This window comes from Talpa occidentalis, unplaced genomic scaffold, assembly GCF_014898055.3.
Source record: "Talpa occidentalis isolate TD23 unplaced genomic scaffold, MPIMG_talOcc4v2.1 talOcc4.2, whole genome shotgun sequence".
Lineage (NCBI taxonomy): Eukaryota > Metazoa > Chordata > Mammalia > Eulipotyphla > Talpidae > Talpa > Talpa occidentalis.
In genome coordinates, this window is record NW_023602073.1 from 45,382,853 (window position 1) to 45,401,382 (window position 18,530).

Genomic DNA, 18,530 nt, shown 5'->3' on the forward strand with positions numbered 1-18,530 from the left:
TAAATAAATCTTAAAAAAAAAAAAAAAAACTAATAATGGCCTTGCTTACATCTCCAAAGCCTGTAACTCTTTCATGCTAACGTGGAATATTCAACATGTGCCTGGCGCCCTTGTCACCCCACAGGACAAACTACCGTTAAAAGAGCCAACAGGCTCTTTAAAACACAACTTATAAAACAAAAAAGGGGAATCAAGAGAGCAAGTTGTCCCCACGGGAACAAATAAATAAAGCTCTATTGACTTTAAACTTCCTAAATTGCAATCCTCCGCCCTAACAGCTGTGCAGGCATCTCACTCCCGCTGAGTCTGCACGAGACCTGCGGTTTGCACCGACCCCCCCCCCCCCCACTCCGCCACCAGGACCAGACTGGCCCGGCCTGTCCCATCCCTGACCCGGGAGAGGGGGCGTTTCTGTCTGTCCCCGCAGGCACGGGCTGTGCGCCCTGACCAGGAGTTGGGTCCACCAGGGGCGAACCCCGCTCCGGAGACTCACCCCAGTGCCGGCTCCGCGTCTCCCCACAGCCCAAGGGCGCGGGCGGGGACCTGGGCAGCCGCACCCGCCGGTGCTTCCCGCGATCCCGGCTGCCCTTGGCTGTTTGCAGGTCTCCGGGGGGTCCCTGCCTTGTTCTGGGGACGCCGAGTCTGTTATTACCCAGTGCCCGACCCTCACCACCTAGGCGGTTTGGGTGGGGACCCCCAAGTTTCCTGGCCCCAGGGCGTGGCACCCGCAGCAGTTCCTTTCTGTTCTGCATCCTGCTGCTCCCCAGTTTGTTTTTGTTGTCTTCTCCTTTCTGTAGGTGGAGGGAGCCGGTGTCACGGGTGGGGCAGGGGCGCAGGTTCTGCTGCTCCCCTCTTTGTTACTGCAACTTCCCTCTCCAGGCAGTTTGCCCACGTCGCCAGTTTATCTTTAAGTGTCCCGGTTCTCGCAGGGACCTGCCGCTTTTTTTTTTTTTTCTTATTAATTGTTTATATGGGAGAGCTCACTCCTAGCGTTTCTTCAGGGCCAGGTTGATCCCCTGACTGTTCCCGAGATTGGAATGTTTGTATCACACCCGCCTCCCGGGAGGGGGCAGAAAAGGAGGAAGGTGGATCTTGTGGGCTCCGTGCAGCATCTGCTCCACCGCCCTGGGGTGACCTAAAAAAGTTAAGGCGTATAGCAGAAAAGACTTAAAGGTCACGGGGACACCTGAGACCCCAGAAAATCTGTTCCTCTCAATGCTAGCTCACATCCCCATAAAATCTAAAGGCCTTAAGGTAATGATACGGGAATTGCAGGTTCTCAGGCCCCGTCTCCCACCAGGGATGATCCCAGGCTGCAGGCGCAGCGCTGAGTCCCAGCTACTAGACCCTACGGGCTGGGATCTCACGAAGCCTCAGCAGAAATTCGCAGACGCTCAGGCAAGCAAGGAGACGAGGCAGATTTGTTTTAGAGAAAGAAAAAGCTTATTGAGGAGAAAAGGAACAGAAATAAAGTGGGACTCCCAGGCCAGTGGAACCAGGCCAGGAAGGGCAAGGGAGTCAAAGTGGGCTGTGCCTCAGGGAATATAGACCTTCTTGTCCTGATTACTCTAAAGCCCCAGGCTCTTTGTGATTGGTTGGTTCTCCATGTCTCACTCACTGCCTGAATGTCTCTGTGCCCAGAACTGAGTGTCCGTGTCCCAGCCCTTGTCTTTTTTCTTTATTGTCCTGGTCCAGGAATGTCCTGTTGCCCCTAGTCCTGGGGTGTTTGATGATGCCCTTTGGAATCTGTTACCCTTATCTCTGGAGCCTTCCTTAACCCTCCTGAAGTCCCTGCACTGCCTTGAGGCTGCCTAATTATCCCTAACTTGCCCTAGGACTGATCCCCCTCTATGGATGGAGCCCCTAACTGCCTTCAACTCCAGGGTTGAAGGCTCCTTCCCCAGGGAATCAACTCTAAACTCTTCACCCCTAGGATGTGCTGGAAGAGGGGCAGGAGGAGAGACCCCCAGGGTCATGGGGTAGCAAGAGGGGAGACTCCTGGAGGAGTGAGGAGAGGGAGGAAATAGGGGCTTTAGGGGAGGGAGGCCAGAAGACAGGGAGGGGGAGGGGCCAGAGAGGATGGGGGCAGGGAAGGGTCAGCTCAGGGGACACAGGGTGGAAGGGGTGGTCTGTGTGGGGAGAGGCCCAGGGGCTCTGGCTGTAGAGTCTGTGTTATCATTCAGCAGTGACTCCCTGGGAGACATGAGTGTGGGTGCGGGATCTGCTGGTTCTGTGCTGACAGCTCTGTAACTGACCAGAAACTGTACTGAAGTTAAAGGCATCTCTGCCTGCAGCTGTGGGGTGATTCACATTCAGGGTGAAGACAGGAAAGGAAGAGGGGAGCGGTGATAAAGGGATTCCCTTCTTTCACAGCAAAGCTCCCTTATGCTAGGGTGACAGGGAGAATCCAGGAGCCCAGAGAGGGGGAGCACAAGGCCTGTGCTGCCTGGAGGGGGCAGCCCTGGGCCCTGACCCTGGATTCCAGAGCACCTCCCTGTGCTGGGACCTCACAGCCCAGTCTGAGTCCATCTCAGCTCACAGCCCTAAGGCCCTGGACACCATCTCAGACACCAGGAGCCCCTGCACCAGGAGGAGTGGCCCAGGCCTTGGACTCCATGTTCTGGAGCACAGAGGGTATAGGTGGGAGGAGCTGGAGTCTGAGGTGGCCACAAGATCAGCCAGGGGTCCTGTCCTAGGTTGCTGACTAACTTTTCCCAGGAACAAAATGTGTCTCCCCTCCAGGGCCAGGTGTCCGCAAGATGCTAAGGATGGACCCTCCTGCCCAGGGTGAGACCACCCACCCCTGGAGCCTGCAGGGTGGCCCTTCCCCCCTACCTAGCCCTGGGAGCCCAGGCCTGGGGTCCTGTCCCTTCTCCCTCCTGGACAAAGAGGCAGGGATCTGCTGTCTGGGTCCCTCAGGCCTGGCTCCTGCCACCTCCTGCAATGACAGGAAAGGTTTGTCCTACTTTCTATTTCCTTGGCATGTTCTTTCACCCTTTCACTTTTAACTATTTTTGTTTGTATAGAAAGTCTTTCTAGCACACAGAGACAAGGGTGCTACAAGTCTCCTAGATATAATTATAATTTTTTAAACAATATTTGCTTCCCCCTACCCCCTCAGATTGAGTTTCCTTCCCCAAGGTACCCATGCACCATCACCACAGTCCCCCGTGCTTCTCCCTCCCTTCCTCTGGTCCCTCTCCCTCCTCCTCCCCTGCAGGATGTCTCTGGTTTATAATTGTCTTTTTGCTTTTTTGTGTTTTGTACTGTTATTTTATATATATATATATATATATTACACTGATGTCTTATTTGCTTCCCTTATATTCCTGTTATAAGTGAAACCATCCAATATTTCTTTTTCCTTCTGGCTTATTTCACTGAGCATAATTCCTACTAGCTCCATCCACGTTGCTGTGAATGGCATGAGTTTATCTTTTTTGATGGCTGAATAATATTCCATTGTGTATCTATACCACATCTTCTTGATCCAGTCATCTATGTAAAATTAATTCTCATGTGGCTTTAGATATATTTATTTCAGTACTTTCTATTATTGAAAGTATTTAAATCTGTATTTTTAATTTTTCAAAATCTACTTAATTGAATGACATCCCATAACATATAGGAAATTTACATGGAGGAAGTGACCTCCTGGGAAACAGAGGGGCTGCCAGGCTGGAGCCCCCAGATACCAAAGGAGATGAGCCTGGAGTGAGCATTAGAGGAGAGAGGGAGCTGTCAGGGGGAGCTGCCCCCACAGCCCAGCAGGGTCCCACCCAGGCTCCTTACATCTAACCATGGGAATAGTCCCAACCCCCTCCTGTCTCCAGATCCTCTGCTGCCTCAAGTCCTGCTCAAAACCTGCTTCTCCACGGAACTGTACTTATTGGGATGTTGCCTGACACTCTTCACTCTGTGGGATTTGAATTCATTTATGCTGGAGCTTGATGTGCGATTGTCCTCCCATTGCCTTACGTTGTGTGCCATCTCTTCTGTCACACACACACACACACACACACACACACACACACACACACTCCCCTCTCCTTGGGAACCAGATCCTCACTCAGCACTGAGGTTACTCTGACCCTCTGTCTCTGGTCCCCTCAGAGCCGCCCTCTCTGCAGTGTCTACTCAGCGGTGTCTGAGCAGCCCCAGGAGTCCCTGCCCCTCCTGCCTCTGACTTTGTGGGAAACCAGCCCCTCACCCTGCATGACAGTGAGGAGGTGAAGGCAATGTTCTGAGGTCAGTGAGGAAAAGTTACTTTTTTCTGTGGGTTTAAAATAGTATTTTTATTACTGTATTTTTGAGGTAACACGTGTTTACACACTGCACATGACTCAAAGTTGGAGAATCACCTTCTCAAATGCAGTTTCCCTCACCCCCACCTCCAATGCACCCAAAGTCCTCCCCTGTGTTCCTCTGGGCCTTCTTACTGTTTGCTCCCCACCCTCAACCCCGTCTGGTGCCTCAGTTCTGCAGCCAGACTCCAAGGGCAGGTTAGGTTTTCTCTGCTCCTTTGCTGGGTTTCTGTATATTGCACACATGAGTCATGCCATCTAGTATTTGTGAATCTCCTGATTTATTTCACTTAGAATACTTTTACCTATTTCCATCCATGTCGTTGTAAATTCAAGATTCCATCTTTTTTTCACAGCTGGGTCATATTCCATTTTGTACATGCCACAATAGTTCCACTCATCTATTTTATGCACATAGATTGTTTCCATAATTTGGCTATTGTAACTATTTTACAATGAGCACAAGAGTGCACATAGCCCTTGAAAGGAGCATTTGCATTGTTTGGGTAAATCCCAAGGAGTGGATGCTGGGGCCTCTGGCAGATCTATGTTTAATATTTTGAGGAAACTCCATACCATTTCCTAGGGGCTGGACCAGTCCCCACAATAGTGTATGAAGGTTCCTTTCCCCCCATACCTTGCCAACATTTGTTGTCTCTGGTGTTCTTAATATGAACCACCTCACAGGTGCGAGGTGGTATCTCATTGTGGTTCTGATCTGCATCCCCTGATGACGTGTGATGGAAGCATTTTCCATGTGCCTGTGGCCATCTGTATCTTCTTTGAAGAAGTATCCACTTAGCTGCTCTCCACATTTTTTTTTTTGGGTTGTTTTCTGGTTGTTGAGTTATATGTATTATTCATATATCCTGATGTATGATATGCAAATTATTTCTCCCACCCCATAGGGTGTCTTTACATGTAATGACAGTGTCCTGGGCAGGAGCTTGTCTCCACTGGTCTATCTTTGCTTCTGGTTCCTTGGAACACAGAAAATATCGAGGGCAGTGAGTCTGCTGTGTAGGACACAATATGGTGTCCACGTCATTGCACATTTGTCTAAAGCCCACAGCATGGACACCACCAAGAGTGACCCCAACGTGCAGCCACGGGCCGTGAGAGATGCTGATGAACAGATTCATCATACGGCAGTTGTGCCGTTCTGGGCTTATCATGTGATTAGGACATGATGCAGTTGAAGGGATTTTAGTAGGATTTAATTTTGAAAGTATTATTTCATGAGCACAGAAGAAAATTTTGTACTCAAGAATTTATGTAGATACTCCTAGCAGTGTACTTCAATCTGCCTGACTGTTCCCCACTTTGTCGGTAGTGAATCCTCTCAGCCCCCACACCTCTGGCCTGTACCCCAGTTCTTGTATAAATAAATAGTAAATCTTTAAAAAAAAAAGAATTTACGTAGCTAAATGAGTAACACCACTTCTCACCAGGGAGCCAGGTCATCTGTTCAAAACCAGTTAGCGATTTATCATTTCTCTTCCCAGAAAAATATATCTGTGCCTGTATCTAGTCACTAGTGTATACTATTGTATAAGTACAAGAGTGTTAGACACAGAATGGGAGAAATGATTGTAAATCAGATCATGTATCTGATGAAGGACTTGTATCTAGAATTGATATTATAAATGAAGTCTTACAACCCGATTATAAGAAAAGAAATGGTCCAAAAGAAGAAATGGAACAACTGAACAGACCAATTACAAGCAGCGAAATCGAGGCAGTAATCAAAGCACTCCCCAAAAACAAAAGCCCAGGCCCAGACAGCTTCACAAATGAATTCAACCAAACATTCACAAGTGAATCAGTGCCTGTCCTACACAAACTCTTTCAAAAAAATTGAAAAAGAAGGAATACTACCAAATACGTTCTACAAAGCCAACATTACACTAATACCAAAACCCAAACAAAGACAGCACAAAAAAGGAAATTAACAGGCCAGGTCCTCCCTGGAGGCGCTAGGGGTTAAGCACCACACTATGAAGTAATCCACAGCCTCTGCAGCATGAGTTTGATCCGGGGCCGGCCAGGGAGCAACCAACATGGTGCAGCAGACCTATCCTGCCTTGCCCACTGCTCCCCTCAGCAGAATGTTTCAGTCTGTCTGTCTGTTCTGTTCCCCATTCTGTCTCTGGTGAATCCTCTCACCCCCTACATCTCTACATCTCTGCCCTGTACCCCAGCTCTTGTATGCATAAATAAATAAACTTAAAAAAAAAGAGAAAATAACAGGCCAATCTCCCTAATGAACACTGATGCAAAAATCCTCAACAAAAATCCTTGCCAACAGAATCCAACAATGCATCAAAGGGATAGTATACCACGATCAAGTGGGATTCATCCCAGGGGCACAAGGATGGTTCAACATATGAAAATCAGTAAGTGTAATCCAACACATTGACAGAGAGAAAAATAAAAACCATATGATCATATCAATAGATACTGAGAAAGCATTCGACAAAGTCCAACATTTATGATGAAAGCCTTTGAAATTCTCGGGATGAAAGGAACATACCTTAACATGATAAAAGCCATATACAACAAACCCACTGCCAACATTATTCTCAAAGGTGAAAAGCTGAAGGCCTTTCCTTTAAGATCAGGAACAAGACAAGGTTGTCCTCTCTCACCACTGCTCTTCAATATAATAATGGAGGTCCTATCCAGGGCAATAAGACAAAAGAAAGACATACAAGGAATCCAAATAGGGAAAGAAGAAGTCAAACTATCACTATTTGCAGATGATATGATAATATACATAGAGAACCCTAAAAACACCACAGAAAAACTACTCAAAATAATCAACCAGTTCAGGTGAATTCTCTCACCCTCCCACGCTTCTGATTGTACCCAGTGCATGTATAAACAAACAAACAAACAAATAAATAAAAACATGCCTCTATTTTAAAAAAAAAATAATAATCAACCAGTTCAGTAAACTAGCAGGATACAAAATCAAGCCACAAAAATCAGTAGCCTTCCCATACACAAACAATCAATCGGAAGAAGGAGAAATCAAGAAAACCATCCCTTTTATAATTGAAACCAAAAAAATCAAATTCTTGGGAATAAACATCAAAAAGAGGTGAAAGACCTATACAAATAAAATTATAAAACACTGTTAAAAGAAATTAAAGAAGACACAAAGAAATGGAAATACATTCCCTGCTCATAGATTGGAAGAATCAACATTATTAAAATGGCCATCCTCCCAAAAGCAATATACAGATTCAATGCTATTCCAATAAAAATCCCAATGACATTCTTCAAAGAAATAGAACAAATACTGATGAAATTCATATGGAACCACGCAAAAAAAAAAAAACCACGAATAGCCAAAGTTCTACTGATGAAAACAAAGGAGAAAAAAGGTATCACACTTCCAAACTTCAAGCTATACTACAAAGCCATAATAAATAGAACAGTTTGGTATTGGAACAAAAACAGACACACAGACCAATGGAACCATACAGAGCCCAGAAATAAAGCCACACTTATATGAGCAACTAATCTTTGACAAAGGAGCAAAGAATATGTAATGGAACACGGACAGTTTGTTCAATGAATGGTGCTGGGAAAACTGGACCTTCACATGCAAAAAAATGAAAATAGACCAGTACCTCTCACTGTGAACAAAAATCAACTCAAAATGGATAAAAGAACTGGACATAAGACCTGAAACCATAAAATATATAGAAGAAAATATAGGTAAAACACTATTAGACATACATCTCAGACATATCTTTAAAGACTCATCACCCAAGGCAGTGATAGTGAAGGCAAAGATAAACACCTGGGATTACATCAAACTGAGAAGCTTCTGTACAGCCAAAGAGACATTAACCAAAAGAGAGAGACACCCTACTGACTGGGAAAAAAAATCTTTGCACTCCATTGAACTGATAAGATACTGACAAAAAAGATATACAAAGAACTCACATGACTCAACAAAAACAAAAATAAACAATCCAGTCAAGAAATGGGCAGAAGAACTCAAAACACATTTTTCCAAAGAGGAAATGCAAATGGCCAACAGGCATATGAAAAAGTGTTCAACATTCCTTATAATCAGGGAAATGCAAATCAAAATCACATTAAGATACCACCTTACACCAGTAAGAATGGCACATATCAAAAAAACAAGCCACAACAAATGTTGGCGAGATTGTGATGAAAAAGGAACTCTCCTACATTGCTGGTGGGAGTGTAAACTGGTCCAACCACTATGGAAAGCTGTCTGGAGATTCCTCAGTCTACTAAAAATGGAGCTACCATAGGACCTGGCAATTCCACTCTTAGGGATCTACCCAGAGGACACAAAAATAGTGATTCAAAAGAGCACATGTACACCTATGTTTATTGCAGCACTATTTACAATAGGTAAAACCTGGAAACAACCAAATCCCCCAAAATAGATGACTGGATCAAGAAGATTTGGTGTATATACACAATGGAATATTATTCAGCAATCAAAAAAGATAAACTCATGCCATTCGCAGCAACGTGGATGGAGCTAGAAGGAATTATGCTCAGTGAAGTAAGCCAGAAGGAAAAAGAAAAATAATAGAAGGTTTCACTTATAACAGGAGCATAGGGGAACTAAATAAGACATCAGTGTAAAAAAATAATAACAGTACAAAACACCACTGAGCAAAAACAGACAATTATAAACCAGAGACATCCTGCAGGGGAGCCTGAGGGAGAGGAATGGGAGGGAGAGAGGAAGGAGCACAGGGGTCTGTGGTAATGGTGCATGGGTGCGTTGGGGAAGGAAATTCTATGCGGACTCAAACTGAGGGGGTGGGGGGGAAGCAACTATTGTTTTAAAATTTTTTCTAATGTTAAAATAAAAAAATAAATAACAAAAAAAAGAAAAAAAAATGATCCAATGCAAACAACAGACAAAAGACTTCACCATTGAAGGATACAGATGCCAAATAACTGTGATGCTCAATATTACAGGTCATTAGGGAAAGACAGACTAAAAACAACAATGATACCACTACATGCTTATTAGAAGGCAAAAGTCCCCCTAAAATGGGCAACAGCAAGTGCTGACTGCAGCACAGGACCCCTCATCACTGCTGGCAAGATAGGATGACCCAGTCACTCGGGACAATCTAACATTTCTTTTAAAGTCAAACACAGAAAAATCATACAGTCCAGTGAGCACTGCCCTTGCCATTTATCCAACTAATCTGAAAACTTGTATTTGAAAATCAACAAAGAAAACTAAACCCAAAACCCTGCATGGAAGTAAATGTTTATAGCAGAACCCCCACAAAGTGTGAGCTGCCCATAGTGACTTCCTTCCAAAGACAACAAAAGGCAACTAAAGGCAGGAAAAACGAAAGTGCATGTGTGTGCACCTGATGTGCTGCTGGAGGACAGCCTCAAATGGAGGCCATTGTGCCTGAGCAGCTCTGCTCACAGTGTCATCAGAAGAGGAAAGTTTGAGAAACTGTCAGCCAGAGGAACTAAGGAGACGTGGTTGGAACTTCATGTGGTGTCCCGGGAGGGATTTCAGGGCATGAAAAGAGCATTAGGAAAAAAAATTAATGAAATGCAAATAAAGAGCAGAATTTAGTGAAAGTGCATCCATATTGTTTCCTCAACTGCTCAAATGCACTGTAGTCACGTCAGATGCTAACAATTTGGAAATGATGTGGGTTATATAGGCACGTTTGCCATGTTTCTGTAAATCTGACAGTATTTTTTTAAATGTTGTTTTAAATTAAATTTTAAATTAAAACAACATTTAAAAAAATAGCCCTCAACAAAATTATAGGTTGCAAAAGGAAAAATGATTACTTCCCATTTTTCCCAGGTATTGCTTTCAAGGGACTAGAGGGAAGAATTCTGAGAGAAAAGCTGGACACCTCACACCCAGGGCAGGCTCCGGAGTCTCCTCTCCCCTGAGCCCTGCTTCTCTGACTCCTCACAGAGCATCTCACCCCCAGGACGCCGCCCTCCAGGACCCCCAACTCTGCCCACCTCAGGCCCCGCCCCGTCCTGGGGGCTCCACCAGAATCCGGAACAGCGCGGCAGCGCCCCCGTGTGGCCACAGGGCTGAGCACAGGAGCCCAGAGCTGCCCTTTCTCCTGCTCAGCCAGGCCCTCCCCAGCCTCCCTGGGCTCCCAGTAGCAAGACAGGTCCACTGTCACATTAGGTGTCCTCAAACTGATCCCTTAGTGGGTAACTATGGGCACAGGCCTGAGGGAAGAGCCAGGTGTCTAGGTCATAACAGTTGCTCCTCCAGTTCTGGATCCCATTTCCCTCAATCTCTTTGCATGGGAACTTGGGCTCCAGAGTCCCTGATATTTGCTCCTGCTTCCAGGGATGAAAGTGCCTCTTCCTGAGCATCAGCCCTAAATTCTCCATCCCTAGGGTGAGGGAGGGGACAAATAACAGACTCTCAGGCCCAGTTCTAGACCTTCTGAGTCTTCATGAGAGTCCAGGTGACTCTTCTGCTCCCTGAAGCGGGAACTCCCTGTTCTCCATGTCTTCTCCATGTGGGGTCAGACTATGCAGTCAGCTCTGGGGGAGTGTCTGCTCCGATTGCTCATCACTATGGAATCTGGAGTTCAATTCTGCTCTTTTCTCTTGCTTAGTCATCACTTTCCGGGCGATCCTTACATGCACAAGACTTTAAATATCATTGACATCACATCACCTCCCAGATCTCTTTCTCACCTCAGACATTTCACCTGTGCCCCAGACTTATCTGTCCAACTGCCAACCTCACTTTCAATTCTAATGGATCTGATTCAACTTTCCTAAAGTGAATGCCTGGGATGCCCACATATGGGTCTTCTGGAGTCTTCCCCATGTCACTGAGGCTCCACCTCTCTGCCTGCACAGTCTGAGACACTGAGTGTCATCCTTGACCCTTTCTCACAGCCCAGGAGTAGGAAACACTGTAAAGTCCATGTCTACATATGCACACTCCTGTCACTGCCTGTTATTTCCCTGCTCACCCCCCAACAAAGCCACCAACCTCTCTGTCCTGGGACCTGCACTGGTTTCCTCCATTTCTCTTCCCACCTCTCACCCTTTCATGCTGCACAGCAGCCAGACTGAGGCTACCAGAGAGAAGTCCCACAGGTGTCTATCTGTTCAGAAGGTCTTGTCACCCCACATCTTACTCAGAGAGTCAAACCCTCCCAATATCCTCAGGCCTGGATGATCTGGGTGCACACAGATCCCATCTCCACTGGCCTCTGCTCAGTCCTTGGCCTCCTTGCTCATGTCAGTCACACAGACACATTCCTGCTTAGGCATCTGCATTGGAGGTTGTCCTGCCTGGACTGAACTTCCCTGTACATCACATCCTTGTGGGCAACGTGTCCATCAGACTTTTTCTCAAAGGTCCCTTCAGTGAAACCCACACTGACCACGCTGGGAAGAAAACCACCCTGTCACCTTCCCACATCCCTTACCCACTTCTAACCAGACACGCGTGGTTGACCATCTGATCTGCTGTCACACAGTCCCCAGTCTCCTCTCCCCACTAGGACACACTCTCTGCAGGCAGCAAGTTGTGCATGTTTTTAGTTCACTGAGTTTTCCTAGTTGTATAAACAGTCAGTCACACATCTGGTGCAATAGTTATCAGCTATCTGGTGTGTCATCAGTGTAGAGTATCTCCCTGTTCTAGAGACAGTGTCGGTACTAACGTGACACATTAGAGGAGTTTGTAGGGTTTTTTAAAAATATTTATTTATATTTGTGTAGAAGAACTGGGGTGTAGATCAGAGTGCATGGATGGGGTTGGTAAGAGGATTCACCACAAAGAGTGGGGAGCAGAACAGGCAGATTTAATGGAATACACTGCTAAGGGGAGCAGCGGGCGAAACAGGAGAGGTCTGCTGCACCATAAGTGGGTAGCTCCCTGGCTGGGGATTGAACATGGGGTATAGAGTTAATAGTGCTGAGACTTAACCCCGGTGCCACCAGGGAGGACCCAAGTTCCTAGGCTTAAGGGTCCTATTTTTCAGCCAACTATGATGGTAATTGACTCCATCAACCCATGGGTCTCGATTAGCACCAGCACTGGGATTACTACATTAAAGGTCAGGGTTATGGGGAGAAGCTATAGAGAAAACCAGAAAACTATCAGGAACTTATCTAAATCCATCAGGAAATCATCAAATCCTCTTCTCTAGTAATACCAGGATTTTGTTGGAAAAGATGGAAAGAATAATCCAAAAAAAGTCCTAAATGAGGCCAAAAATCAGATGAGTCTGGAAATCCATATCACCAGACTCCTGCATGCAGGGGATACCCTGGGCCTTGTGGGGCCAATGACAGATGCTCCTGCTGCTCTCAGAGACAGGGACCAAGAGGACATGAGGCCTGGTCTCTAAACATCAAAGAGAATAGGCATAAAGCAAAAAACAAACAAACAAACAAGAACAAAGAAGCAAACAGGAATCTATAGGAAGGCTAGACCCTGAGCTGAGCCTGAGCTGAGCCTGGGCTGACCCGGTCACACAAGCACTCCCTGCCCAGACTACACAAGGCCTGGTGGGGTCTGACCCTGTGATCACAGGCCCTGGTGGCACAAGGTGCTCCTGAAAGACAAAGACAAAGGAGCAGAGAGATGACCCCTTAGGAGTGACCACATCAAAGCCCCCGATGCACTGAACCCCGACCGGACACAGGCCCCGTCTCCCTCGGCTCCTCACAGCCTCTCCCGCCCCCACCTGCACAGACTCAGCACAGCAAACACGTGATTCTGAAAGGTTTCCCATTCATTTCATCTCAAATTTTAGGAATCATTTTTATTAGCCCACCAAACCCATCAGGCAAGCTTATAAACTGTAATTTCAGAACTCAATTATTATTTAAAGGGGAAGTAGTTACTATTCTTGAGGAAAACACAAAGACAGGTAGATAGCAGACTAAGCTGCTTCTGCTGGAGCAGGGAAATCATGAAGGAGAGACACAGGTCAGCATGGGGTGGGGCCTGGTGGGCAGGGCTGGGCCAGTCTTTCCCCTCCTCACATTATCTAATAAGAACAGAAACACATTCTGTTGCCTTTTGCAGCAAAGGAAACCAGAGGATCTTGAAGTCACAAAGGGGGAATTAGAAGAAATCCTGCATCACTCAGCCCCAACAAGGCAGCTGACTCACACTGTGAAGGAAATGGATCAAAAAAGAATTCAAAGTGGGCCTCCCCTGATGGCGCAGGTGGTTGAGCACTGTGCTGTGAAGCTGTCCGCAACCTCTGCAGAGTTGGTTTGATCCCCGCCGGCTGGCAAGGGTTCCCCTTAGCGTGGCAGATCTCTCCTGTCACGCCCACTGCTCCCCTCGGCAGTGTATTTTGTCAGTCTGTCTGTTCTGTTCCCTGCTCTGTCTCTGGTGAATCCTCTCGCCCTCCCGCACATCGGGCCTGTACCCCAGTTCTTGTGTAAATAAATAAATAAATTGTAGAAAAAAATTCAAAGAAACAGGTAAGTGTCGACATTCTCGATAGTCCACCGCATCCTCAGAATGTCCCACTCACAGCTTCCCCAGAACCTGGTCCCATCCTCTCTGCCCCAACCCCTCCCACCACAGGGCTCCAGGGTCTCACCTTTAGCAGCTGTGAGAGGCATATCAGAGCCCTGGGTGCTATTGCTGCCTGGAAGAGAACAAAACAGAACCTGGTGAGAGCCATGAGAGATGACACCACAGGAGGGACTGATGTGGGTGACTCCCCCATGGGCTCCTTCTACACTGTCCCCAGGGCTCAGGGACGAAACCCCTGATCCCCACTGTAGCGACAAGGGCACAGTGCAGGATCTCTATGACCTGAGCAGAACTGGAAGGGAGAGGAGTTCTGGAGTCCTCGGTGGCTTTTTCAGGCATTATTTGGCATTTTACCAGGTACATGGCAGGCGTGGGTGCTGGGGGGCCGGGAGGCTGGCAGGCCTCCCAGGCTCTGCGAAACTTCTCTCTTTACTGAGCTATCTTTGGTGTTCAGTTCCGGTCTCTCGCTTGTTCTCCTGGTGATTCTGTTCCCCAATGCCTCCCTTATAAGCCCTGTCTCAGCCCAGCTGAATCCCACCTTTGTATGCCCACACCCTACTCCAGGTGCCCGCCATCAGGCATGCATTCAGGACTGCAGGGATCCATCATCAATCCTAATGGCAAGAGGGAAGAAAAGCCTGACAATCATTTACCCTACACACACTGACCTCAGCCTAAGTATAGCTTCCTCCTTTTCCTCCTGTGGGAGGGAGCATCATGTGAGACCAGGGAGAAGTCAGGCTATGAAGCCCTAATGGAATCACCAAGTGTGGACCACAGGGAAGTTTCCAGAACTGTGACTGGACACTTAGGGCAAGACCAGGAAATATGAAGAGAGATGAGAGGGGACTGGACCAACTGCCTCCTGGGTCTGCCCTCAGCAGGGACCTTCCCCTCTGCCATTTGCTAGAATCAGGGCCCCAGCACCAGAATTATCAAGGGGAACAATGTGACTCATTTTCAAAAATTCTTCACAAAAGAGGGTTAGCAATCAGCTCCAGACTGGGCAACAAAAGTGTGTGGATGGTTGTAGGGTAAGTAAAATCCATATCAGGCTTTTCACCTTCCCACCATTAGATTAAATGCATGCCTGATGGTGGGCTCCTGGAGTAGGGTGTAGGCATGAATAGGTGGGATACACCTGGGCTGAGAGTGCGCTAGTAAGGGTGGCGTCACGGGGACGCCAGTGGAACAGGAGAACCACCAGAAGGAGAACAAGCAAGAGAACAGCACCAGCAGAAAAGCAGAGGCCACTAGAAAACACAGGACAGCCCAGAAAGAGTGAAGACTTGCTGGGGGCTGGAGGGCTGCCAGTGCCTGCCAGCCTACTGACCCCCACACCCCGCACCCCTGCCTTCCTATACCTGCTAAACTCAATAAAAGCCTGAAAAAGCCACCACGGGCTCCAAAACTCCTCCTTCACTAGGAATCCTCTTTCACCCATCAGCTCGGGTCATAGAGAACCTGCTCTGTGCTCATCCTACCCTTACAATGGTACTCCCATTACCAGGTAGGTCTAGTTCTACCTGTGGCCTCAAAGCCCCCAGTGGATATGACCCCCCCATTTCCTTCCCTATCTGAGCGCTTCTTTCTCCACATCACAGCTGCACCAGTGCAACTCCAGTGAGTGCAATTCCAAGGAGAACCGGGCCAGCAATGATGTCCACGGCGGAGTCGGGGGTCTCAGGAGAGGGATCTAGAAGGGAAGGTGAGACCCTGAGCCCCAGGCCTCATCTTGACCCTCCGAAGGTCTCCAAAAGGGTTCTTGACACCCCTGGGAAGCTCTGTGCCCACATCCCCTTCCTTACCCCAAGTCAGGAATTGCGGGTCCAGCAGCCCGTCATGCTGCACACGGCACCTGTATCTCTGCTCCTCTCCAGAAGGCACCTCCACAGCCACCCACTTCTGGAAGGTTCCGTCCCCCCCAGGCCTGGTCTCCACCAGCTCCATGTCCAGGGTCAGGCCTTTCCCATGTCGCTGCCAGGTCAGGGTGATGTCCGCAGGGTAGAAGCCCAGGGCCCAGCACCTCAGGGTGACCTTCTGGTCAAAGGTGGGGAGGTGGGTCACCTGTGTCTTTGGGGGATCTGAGAAGGGTGAGAAATTACACACTCTGGATTTTTCTCTCATGGACCCCGAAAAACCCTCCTGTGACCATCCTCAGAATGGACAGGGCAGTGGGTTTGGAAAGAGGAAGCACAAAATCTAGAAACCAGCCTGGTCTGGGGAGTCTGGGATAATCTCTTATTCCTTAGAAAGTTCTACAATTACGTGACCACTCTGGATAGGAGGACTCAGTTCTCTGAGGAGGAAAGCACAAACTTGTGCTCCTGACCTGGGAACTCACTAAAGCAGGAGTCAGATCAGAAGAATGTCCTCAGAACAATAACAAGACCCTGAGAGGAAAACTGATGGTTCCCAAGAGGGCTGCCCAGTCAAAAGGATCAGTGAGGGGTGATTTCCGGGCTGGTCTCCCCTCAGGCTCAGAGAAAAACTTTTGAGGAAAAGTGGGGTCCTCTGGGGAGTCAGGAAACCCAGGGGGCTCCTCCTCCCCTGCCCAGAGAGGGGGCGCTGCTGTGACCCTGACTCCACCCACCCCGCGGTGCCGGCCTGAGGGAGATTGGGAGACCCGCGGCCCCTCTTACCTACGAGATGCAGCGTCTCCTTCCCGATCTCCAGGTATCTGCGCAGCGACTCCACGCACCTGCCCTCCAGGTAGTGCCTGAAGCGCTCCGCCTCTCCGGCCGCCTCCCACTTGCGCCAGGTGATCTGCGCGGCCGAGTCCGCCGCGGTCCAGGAGCGCAGGTCCCCGTTCAGGGCCAGGTAATCAGCTCCATCATAGGCGAACTGACTGTACCCGCGGAGGAGGCGCCCGTCGGGTCCCACGTCGCAGCCAGACATCCACTGGAGGGTGTGAGAGCCTGTCCCCGCCCGTCACCCCGCGTCACCCCGCGTCACCCGCGGTCACCCCGCCCCCCCCGCCGGGAATAAACCGAAACTGACTCGGGAACCTCGCGGGGAACGTCCCGGGGCTCGTCCCGGGTCGAGGGTCCGGCGGGTCCCCCTGCCTCGGGGGGCGCTCGGGCCCGGGGTCTGGGGTCCCCGCCCGCCCGCGGGGGTGGGGTCGTGAGCGCCCCGGGCCCGTCCCGCTCACCCGCCGCGCTCTGGTTGTAGTAGCGGCGCAGGTTGTTCAGGCTGTGTAGATACCACGCGGTGTTGTTCCTGGAGATCCCCGTCTCCCCCTCCCAGTACTCCGGCCCCTCCTGCTCCATCCAGGGCGCCCGCGGCTCCATTCTCGGCCCGGGGGAGTCGCTGTCGAACCGCACGAACTGCGTGTCGTCCACGTAGCCCGCCGAGATGATGCGGGGCTCCCCGGGGCCGGGCCGGGACATCGCGGTGGAGAAATACCTCAGGGAGTGGGAGCCTGGGGGCGGGAGGGGAGACCCGGGCTGGGGAGACGAGGCGGGAGGGGAGGGGGGCCAGGGGGCTCCTGAGATTGAAATGGGGCAGCGGATGAGAAGGCTGGACGCTGAGAGGGACAGAAAGGGGTCAGGGCATGGTGGGGTCACGGAAGACAACAGAGTCAGCAGTGGGGGTGAGGAGTCCTTCCTGGGTCCTTGCCCCCGCCCGGGGTTCGTCTACTACCCCCCTCCTCAGTGGCCTTTTCTCTCCAGAGCCTGCACTCACCTGCCCAGGTCTCTGTCAGGGCCAGGGCCCCTGAGAGCAGCAGGAGGGTTGGGGGCCTCATGACGGGTGCTCTTGAGGTCTGGGGAGACTCTTGAGTCCAGACTGTCTGTCAGCAGCTGTGATGCTGATTGGTGGCTCTGGACCCTCCAGGCAATGGGGAGTGAGAACTGGGGTGAGTCACCGGTATCCAGGAAGGAAGACCCCACACAGGTTGTGAGAAAGAGATGTGAAACTGTGGGGAGATGGGGCATCCCCAACAGTAACCTTCCCTGCCCCATGCACAGCCCAGAGGGCTGAGACCCTGAGAACCACACCCTATACCTGGGACTTTGCTGCCCCTCCTCTCCTGCTCCAAGGCCTTTGTCACACTGTTGCCTTCCTGAGTCCTGGCCAGGGACTGGGTCAGCGATTTTTCAAGCTTTTTTGTTTCAGGATCTCTGCAGTTTTACAAACTAGCTAGGACCCCGGTATAAGTTTAGGAGGTTATAGCTCTCAGTATTTACTACATGAGGAATAAAAACAGTTTAAAGATATTTTCATTTAATTTAGAATAATATTAATAACCCAATGTGTGTTCAAAGTGTCTTAAAGAAATGTAGATATTTAATGAAAATAATCACGGTCATGAGTGGATCTTTTACAGCTTATATTTTGCAATTATTTTTCCTCTCTATCTCACTAGAGGCATGTTGGATTGTCCTAGTTTCTCCTGCATTTACTCTTTGTTTTGGTGGGCCAATGAAGAACTATACAGCCTCTCTGAAATATGTGAAAATAGCATTTTAAGTACTTTTCACATAATTATGACTATTTAACTTTGTTCCACTTCTGCAATAAATTGAAACTATACAAGTGGTGGTTTTTCAAATGTTATTTGCAAAGTGAGTGGTAGAACAGTATCATTGAATGTTTTCTATTCTGTTATATTAATTCCATAGGCCTCTACTGATTATTAATCTTGTACTAATACATGACTTTAAAAAGTGATGCATTGTCTTACCAGGTTATAT

At 48.7% G+C, this 18,530-nt stretch overlaps 1 protein-coding gene across 6 annotated transcripts; it reads right to left on the minus strand.

The window, feature by feature from the left end:
* Positions 1 to 10,352: 10,352 nt before the first annotated feature.
* On the minus strand, positions 10,353 to 17,764 carry LOC119252172 (saoe class I histocompatibility antigen, A alpha chain-like). Of its 6 annotated transcripts, none has more exons than XM_054698623.1 (6): positions 17,521 to 17,764; positions 16,988 to 17,257; positions 16,479 to 16,754; positions 15,645 to 15,920; positions 13,901 to 13,948; positions 10,353 to 10,705 (listed from the first exon to the last, which is right to left on the minus strand). In XM_054698623.1, the coding sequence occupies exons 1-6, from the start codon at positions 17,579 to 17,581 to the stop codon at positions 10,488 to 10,490; spliced, it is 1,149 nt and encodes a 382-aa protein (XP_054554598.1). In that variant the 5' UTR covers positions 17,582 to 17,764; the 3' UTR covers positions 10,353 to 10,487. The 6 variants fall into 6 exon arrangements, with proteins under 6 accessions (XP_054554598.1, XP_054554599.1, XP_054554601.1 ...); XM_054698624.1 differs by lacking the exon at positions 10,353 to 10,705 and adding an exon at positions 10,761 to 12,895; XM_054698626.1 differs by lacking the exon at positions 10,353 to 10,705 and adding an exon at positions 13,005 to 13,333.
* Positions 17,765 to 18,530: the final 766 nt, after the last annotated feature.

Coding starts and splice junctions, on each gene's coding strand:
- LOC119252172 (XM_054698623.1), bottom strand. CDS start 17,581: ATGAGGCCCCCAACCCTCCTGCTGCTCTCAGGGGCCCTGGCCCTGACA. Junction 15,921..16,478: donor GGAGACGCTGCATCTCGTAG/GTAAGAGGGGCC, acceptor CACCCTTCTCAG/ATCCCCCAAAGACACAGGTG. Junction 10,706..13,900: donor GCCTCTCACAGCTGCTAAAG/GTGAGACCCTGG, acceptor CCCTCACCCTAG/GGATGGAGAATTTAGGGCTG.